The sequence below is a fragment of the Cucumis sativus genome, chromosome 3 (assembly GCF_000004075.3).
Source record: "Cucumis sativus cultivar 9930 chromosome 3, Cucumber_9930_V3, whole genome shotgun sequence".
NCBI lineage: Eukaryota > Viridiplantae > Streptophyta > Magnoliopsida > Cucurbitales > Cucurbitaceae > Cucumis > Cucumis sativus.
In genome coordinates this window covers 26958698-26967442 of record NC_026657.2, presented here as the reverse complement: position 1 = coordinate 26967442, position 8745 = coordinate 26958698, and the positions used below count along the sequence as shown (strand labels likewise).

The 8745-nt window shown below is 34.4% G+C and overlaps 1 protein-coding gene across 1 annotated transcript; it reads right to left on the bottom strand.

Annotated features, from left to right (window-relative positions):
- LOC101219910 (D-3-phosphoglycerate dehydrogenase 1, chloroplastic) lies at positions 1-3399 on the bottom strand (the record flags this gene model as incomplete). The annotated part of the gene is given in 6 exon segments (XM_004148515.3): positions 1-682; positions 684-1025; positions 1102-1197; positions 1622-1732; positions 1811-2187; positions 2595-3399. Coding segments are annotated over 6 exon segments (2061 nt in total), but the record flags the coding sequence as incomplete, so codon positions are not given.
- Positions 3400-8745: the final 5346 nt, after the last annotated feature.

The window sequence follows — 8745 nt, the reverse complement described above, 5'->3', positions numbered from 1 at the left end:
TAGTCAACAAAAATACGAAAAGGTAAAATATAAAAAGATGATTGAACATAGCTGAGCTTAGGCATGTGGCAGACAACACTACCACATTATTATTTGCATTTAAGCCTATCCAATTTCTTTTCTTTCTTTTCTTTTCTTTTGGCTTTTTACCCTAAACATACAATAACCTTAATCACCTCTCTCCATACTTAAAACTTCACCAAAAATACAAAATACAAAATACAAAATACAATAACCTTCATCATAGTCCACCCACAACTCCAACTGCCCTTATTAAATTATTATTGCACCACCAAAAAAGATAAAAGAAACAAACGATAAGTGGGCAATGAGTGTGAATGAGTTTCATGATCTATAGGTTCAAAAACACAAACTCTTCGATAGCAGGGACTTGTCCAATTTTCTTTAGTGTGTCCTTGTTAGGTTCTTCATCCATACCAATTGCCATAATAGCCCTTTTCCTCCTCAACGTTCTCCCAACACTCATAAAATTCACATTCACATTATTCTCTCCCAGTATATTTCCCACCTGTCCGATCATTCCTGGTTGATCCACTTGTCGGCACAGGATTAGATTCCCTTCCAAACTCACATCCACGTCAAACGACCCTACACGTCTTAGATGTGGCACTCCGTATTTCACTTTTCCTTCTATCACCACCTCACCCTTCTCTGTCACTGCGCCTCGCAAACTTCGACTCCACCTCCGACACCACTATTTGGATTGATTCTACTGGAAACTCCGGCGGCGCGTCCACCAACACTCGCTCCTCGCTTATCCGGAGCCCCTTTTGCTTCGCCGTGAAATCTGCGTTCACTAGGTTTATGTGGCTGTCCGAAATGGGTTCGATTATACCTTTTGTGATCATTGCTCGTAATAGCCTTGTGTCTAAATCGTCTGGGGCTCGTCCTGATCTATATACTACTTTTACTGATTTGATTCCACTGCCTCCCGCCACCAATTGTACTGCCAACCGCCCCAGTTTCTCTGCTAGTACCACGTACGGTGCCAACTCCGATAACACCTGATTAATTATACCATAAGTTAAGTAAGTTTGAAGATTTTGCATTAGAATTGAATATGGTTAATTAGTTAGTTACCTCTGGAGGGACCATGGGAGCGTTGACAGCAGTGGCAGAGAGTTCACCGTTCAATGCTCCGACCACAGCTTCGGCTATTTCAATGGCAACGCCTTCCTAAAATATTTGTATTTACAATTTCAACAAGAAAAATGAAAAAAGTGAGCAATTGTTATTCTAATTCTTCGTAATTAAGAAAGTATTTCTTCAAAATTTTAACTCGATCTAAATATTTGAAGTTTCGAGGGAGATTTATAAGTTTGGTTTTGAAAAATAAAAGAAAATAATCAAATTGTAATAAAATATTGACCAGATGAGTTTTGGCATTTATCTTTTATTTATTTAAGTTTACATTGTTAAATTTGTGTTAAAATGATCCAAAAGCTTCAAAAAGGTTATAATATATACAGAAATTCTTAATTTGTGTCCATTATATCCTAAACTTAAAATAAACTAATTAAACTTAAAGACTTAAAGAGTACCATATATTATTGGTCATATAAAAGAAAATGTGTAATATATTCATTAGTAATGTGCTTGCCTGAGCCTCCTTGGTGCTCGCTCCAAGATGCGGCGTGACTGTAACATTCTTGTGCTGCACTAACTTGCTGTCTTTCGGCGGTGGCTCTTCCACAAACACATCAAGTGCCGCCTGTTTCAACCGCACATCCATAAATCCATAGCCAACAAATAACAGAGCAGCTCCATTTCTTAAGAGTCGAAGAATTACCTGAGCAACAGCTCCACTATCCAGTGCTCTAACAAGTGCATCTTCATCAATAACACCTCCTCTGGCAACGTTAATCAAACGAGCTCCTTTCTTCATCAAACCAAATGTATCGTCATTGAAAACCTTTGAAGTTGTGGGAGTCAGCGGCATATGAAGCGAAATGAAATCGGCGGTGGATATTGCTTGATTAAATGACACTAATTCCACTCCGATGGCTCTTGCTCTGTCCACTGGTGCGTATGGGTCGTGTGCTATCACTTGCATTCCTAATCCCTTTGCTCGTCTCGCCACTTCCGATCCAACTTTCCCGAATCCCATTACAGCTAGTGTTTTTCCCACCAATGAAACTCCGACGTACTTGTTCCGTTCCCATTTTCCTGGAAACCCATTTCATTAGATCACTCTCTGTTTTTTACCCAGATCGGAATTTGGGTGTTTTATTAAGATTGATGGAGGGATCGGTTCTTGTCATGTGTGGTTTTAGATAGCAGCCAAAACAGGGATGACAGGAAAATACCTTTAACTTTAAGCGTATACAAAAAAAAAAAAAAAAAACTAAAAAACAGAGTGATACAGTATAACTCTGGTCCCTGACTTCAGTTAAAGTAAGCAAAATAGTTCAAAATCATGAAAAATCCTTGAAATTAGAACATGGGTAAATAATTATGATCAGATCTAAACTTTGAAACAAAAGGGTTTTCATGATTTTGATTATGAATATGAATTAGGTGGCCCTTCGAAAAAGGGTAGTACTACTACGGGTAATTTTCTTTTTTTTACAGACCTGCTTTCATGGAGGCATCGGCCTGAGCGACGTTTCGAGCCATGGAAGTAAGCAAGGCAATTCCATGCTCGGCGGCGGCGATGGTGTTGGCAGTTGGGGCATTAACAACGAGACAACCAAACTCAGTAGCGGCCTGTAGATCCACATTGTCAATACCAACGCCGGCTCTTCCAACAACTTTCAAACGCCCTTTAGCAGCTTCAAACACCTGCCGATTCACCTTAGTACCACTTCGAACAATCAAGGCGTCGCAGGAAGAGATCTTGGCGCAAAGTTCTTCGGGAGAGAGGTCGTAAGCGCAGACAACATTCCCAAAGCTCCGGAGAAGCTCAAGACCAGCTTCTCCAAGTTTCTCGGCCACCAAAATGGTGGATCTGTCATTTGGGGAAGTGGGGTCAAGGAGATCAGAGTTCTGGGACACGAATGCCGAGGATTCCAGAGTTTTCAAAACGCTACGGAGAGGAATGAAACTGCAGCGATTAGAAGAAGAAGAAGAAGAAGAAGAAGAAGAGAAGAAGAAAAAGAATGAAGAGGACGAGGGTTGAGAGAAACAGAGGAGGTGGAGAAGGAGAGGAGAGGGGGTTTGGAATGAAAAGATCTGTTGAAGGAGGTGAAATGGGGAGAGGAGAAGAGGGAGTTTGAAGAAGAGGAAGCCATGGGTGTGAGATGGGATTAGTTTGGAATTGTGAGAGACAAATGATTGGAAGTTAAAAGGGGTTTTGAAATGGAAGAAAAGAGAAGGACGGTGTTTCTCCTGATGGTAGAGAACAGAGGTGAGCTTAAAATAGAAGAGGGAGAGATGGGTTTAAGGTGGGGAATTTTGGGAATTATAATTATAATTTCTTTTTGATTATCAACCATCCAACTTCTTTACCTTCATCTTCTTCTTCTAAACTAATGATGGTGGGAAATTGTTCTCTTCATTCTATATATACATTTCTTTTCTTTTTCTTTTTCTTTTTCTCCATTATTCTTAGCAATTTTTCCAAAGAAAATATATCCAGCTTTTAAGAACTTTTTTTCAATCTATAGTGTATGATTTATGTGATTTCAATTATGTTAATGTTACCCACCTTAACACTAAATTGTATTCAAGAATGAAGCACCAATATTAAAATTTCCACTCCATTACTTGCTTCTCAAATCTTATATATTCCCTTTTATTTATCATCAAACAAATCTCATACCTTTATCATTTTTTTTTTAGTATGTGGAATCTCATTATTTGTTTATTATTTCCTTTAACACAGGAATCTAATAGTTATTTTTCTTAATTTTCAAAATCCAACTTGATTTTTCCTTTTGAACTCAATTTTCTTTTTCTTAAATATGACAATATTAAACATATGGAAAACCATTAATTTCAACCCTACATTTCTCAAGGTTATACTCATTTCTATTTTCATCAAATTAAACCCTAAACCTAAATAAATGTTGTAATCTTTTACTCACATCATTTTAAACTTTTTAGAAGTTTAAGAACTCAAATGATTTTATTAATTTAATTAAAGATTTAAGAATGTAATAATAATTTATGGATGATTTTATATGCAATATGTTCAAGTTAAAAATAGATAAATTTTTTACTATTATTATTAACTTTGAAATTATGGCTTGGAATGAGAGTCCCATTGGAAAGGAGAAGTTATGGGTAATAAAAAACACAATCAACTTGAAATTAATTTTATGTCAACGGTATCTTTTCTTTTCAATTTTTTATTTTTCAGAAATGTGTGAAAACAAATAGTTATTCAAAAGGTTTAAAATAAAATATCTGACATCAACATTTCTATCAAAATTTCACCAACTGAATAGAAATTAATGAAAATTTTGTTATAATTTAGTAATGGAACTTTGATTCTCATTGAATTGCACTATAGTTTACCATTTTTTAGTCATTCTTTTTATAAACTAACACAATGTTTAAATGTGTGTTGTAAAATATGTATGCAATGTAAATGTTGATGTGAGAGTATTTATAAACAATAGATTTTGATAAAACATGCTAAACAACTATTGTGTGTGTCAGTGAACGTTTTTTCATTGTCGACGCGATCTGCATCGGAAAAAGCATATAGACATGCTTTCCCTCGATGTACATGTCGACGTCGACTAAGACATCGAGTTAAACTTCTCTAACGTGTTTTGGGGTTTTTTCCTAAGTGGAGCTGCATTGGGAAAGACGACCCTATTTCTTGTAGTATCATGATATGGAATGGTATTTGAAGAGGCAGAATCAAGATTGCTCAATAATAAAATAAAGAAATCGAATAAAATTTTATGAACATGTCATAGATAACATTCAGATACAGGATTTGATGGTACATTTCTAACACCAAACCAACTCTAACACCATAAGAGAGAAGGAAAGTCTATCAGAGGTTACCAATAACATTAGTCAGAGCTGTTCCCAAGTCTGAGGATGATGAGATCTACATGTCGCTACTTTTCGTTGTCATCGTTGAAGCTCTTCAATAGCTTCCCAGAGCCGGTCTTTTGCCTCACAAAGACACCACACTCAGGCTCCGAATTCTAGATGCTACTACTACTTTTTTTAAGAGATGGAGATTAAGATGAGGAAAAAGGAGGGAAAGATGAGGAAGAAGAAGAAGAGGATGACATTTTGCGATGTGGAGAAATGAAAACAGTGGCATATGAGGAATAAGGATTTTTGAAGGACAACTTCCAATGCCACCTAAAAATTGTTGGAAGTTATCCCACAACTGTCGACGCTTTTAATAAAGCATCGACAGTTCCCTTTTGTCATGCGTCAGAAGATATTGCATCTCCTGACACACCAATGAATGCGTCGGGAGATGTCTTATCTTCTGATGGTGTAAAAATGGCTTCAGAAGATCCAAAATTTCTTGCAGTGAAAATACAATCTAAACGGTGAAGTACAATATAAAATGCGACATTAATTAGAGATATTGAAATACAATAGAAAAGGTTGGCACTAGAGTCAGATCAACCAGAGAAGAAGAATATTAAAAGGTAGAAGTACAAAGTTAAACAAGTTGGTTATTTCTTGCGTGATTTTGTAGAGACTCAAGTTTGAAGAGGAACATTAGATGATTCTAGGGTTGATTTTTTTTTTTTTGTTCTTTCAGTATGGTTAGGAAAATATGCATTTTTTAAAAAGTAGGTTGCTTAATTTTGAAAGAGAATATGTGTATATGATATTAAAAAAAATGTCAAATCGCGTATTAGACATTGATGAATTTAATATACACTCAAAGGGCTCGACCCCCCAGCTTTATGCTCCCTCCCTCACTCCCTCTTCCTCTCCTTCTTCCAACCATTTTTAAACCTAGGTTCAAGCCCCACTCCTTACAATTTAAACTTTTGGATCCGTCCCTAGCATCAAATATGTATCAATGAAGTATACGAGAGTATTGATATCTAATACGTATTTGATATTGATTATCTATCTCACGTAGAAGATTTGCGCTTTAGAATATGTATAACAAGCAACATTGTTCTACAAATTTTTTCTTTTGCATGTTATATTCTTTATCTTTTCAAATAAATTTATACTTAACCTTACATGAAGTTGAAGTTTAAATGTGTGTGCTTTTTTTTAATCAAGATTTGTATATATTTTCCTTTTGAGGTTAATGATAGCACCAAAAATGTTAGATTTGGCAATGATAATTCAATAATCATATATAATTATAATTATTAGGGAGGCTTACATAGGCCAAGCCGAGCTTTCTCGAACCGATAATTTACATCCTTAATTTATCTTCCTTGCACCTTATTTTCTTTGCAATAGAAACTTGTTTCAAAACCCCCATCAGTTACTATTAGGTTGAAAACTATTTAGCCGAGAAATTATTCACATTCTCTATATATTTGACCAGGACTTGCCACTAAAATATGTTCTTGATATGTGATTCGATAAACTACTTGGTTTGAATTTGAACAACGAAATTCGTACAATCAGTTAAATTTTATTTTTTTTTAAAAAAAAAAGAATAATATCAAACACTATACCACTCATTGTTAGAATTTAGAAACTAGAAACTAAAAATATGGCTTCTGTAGGAGGTTGGAAGATACGGATATGGACCAAAGTTGCCTCATTCTTACGAAGAAAATGGAAACTTCAAATCCTTTTTTGAAATCAAATCTAATTTAAGAAAGAAATCGTTGTAATAATTAAAAGTATATACAATTGTTGAGGTGAAATGATAAAACTCATTTTTGTTGAATGCTACATTCTAGGAATCAATGTCCTCTTCCAAAGGTTGAAAAGACAGATATCTACCACAAACACTTTCTTCAATTTGGAGAAAAGAAATTGAAATTTGTTGTTTATTACTTTGCTTCACCAATTCCTCTTTTGTTTTTATTTCTTTTCCTTCAAAAGATGATTCTCTCTCTTAATAAATTTTATTGTTTTTTCTCTCATGAAGAAAATTTAATATATAAATAAATTTAAAAACCATGTAGTATATGTAGTTTCTAAAATAGAACAATACATTATTTGTTTACATTCTAATTTTGGTTTCTTTTTAATAAAAAAAAAAAGATTAACTAATAGAAACACATTTTATTTTAATTAGTAAGTAATTATCTCAATTGATGTTAAATGGTTCAAATCTTTGTACACATTTTGCATCTCTTGTACCACAACTCTCCATTATAGAATTTTGGTTGTTGATAATAAAATCATATATTTGTTTGTTTTGAAAGCACTTTGAGATGTTATAAGTCATAAGTGTTTGGTAGGGTGCATTTTAAAAGAGAAGTTAATTTAATAACAAGGTTCACTGATCTCCATCTCCATGATGCACTAAACATATTTGTGTTCTTTAATGGAAGAGATTCAGAAATAAAGAAGACTACCGAGGGGGCAGGGGGTGGAGTAGCATGTGATGTGTGTCCTCCCTCCTCTACCCTCTCAACTCCAAAAGCTGATGATTATGAATTTAACCAAAAGACGTTGGATTTAAAACTGGGATCCACAACAGGGTTTTCTTTACCATTCTGTCCATCTCACCAACCCCCCTGACCTGCTCTTAACACAACAACCAAAATAATTTTTCAACTTTTTTTTTTTTTACTTTTAACCATATGAGAAGCAGGAGGAGAAGCAAGAGGGTGTTTGTAAAAGTTGAATTCTTGTAAGATTAAATTTAATGATGTAAGGTCCCACATTTGAAAGAGAAGGGAAATGGCAATAACGACAAACAAAAAGTGTAAATAATCAATCAAATGGAGGAGTTGAATTATATATCCCAAAGAATGGGAGTAAAAGAATAATGTGATTAGAGATTTGAAAAGTGGTTTTAGGTTTGGAAAATAGTGATTATCAAATATAGAGTGGGGGCGCATGTGAGCATGGATTTCGTTGCTTTTAGAGTATCTATTCACTAATAATGCATCTCAACTTTGTCCCACATTTATGCTTTTGACTCCCTCCATCTTATTTTTAATCATATTCAATCAATCCACTCTTAGTCTTAATATCATTTTACTCTCAACTTTTTATGTGATCTATCATTATATTTAACGTCTCAATCTTCATAATTTTGTTTAATCATTCAATATTTTTTATTATATTTGTGAGTGTTTAGATAAGTTTACGCGCACCTCAACTAATCTCACTGGACTACCCACCTAACTCTTTAATTCCTACGTAGGTGGTCATCATGGATTGAACTCATAATCTCTTAGTTAGTGTTTAATTATTCAAATTATTAGTTGGGTAAACATCTCGTTTTTTAGTTTTTGTGGAAATTAAGTTTAGTTTCTCTCCATTTCTTACTAATGATTTGTATTTCTATTAAGTACAAGTATATCATCTTACAAATATATTTTTTGATTTTGTTGGTGGGTATTATCATGTATAAATTATGTATTATAATTAGTTATTTTTGTTATTTTGTTTTCCAAATTTGTACGGTGAAAGAGTACTGTAAATACTCCTAATTACCATCAGTTTAAATTAATGAGAAAACACCTCAATTATTAACTGTTGGACATTAGTTTATATGGTATCAGAGCAATTCTGACCCACGTCTTCTTCTCCTTTTTTGCTCCGATCCTTTCTTCCACCGTGGGAACTGAAGCAAGCTCTTCTTCTTCAACCTCCAAAGAACTATCATCACCCTCTTCCTTCTAACAAATCTAAGCAACCGTCGCT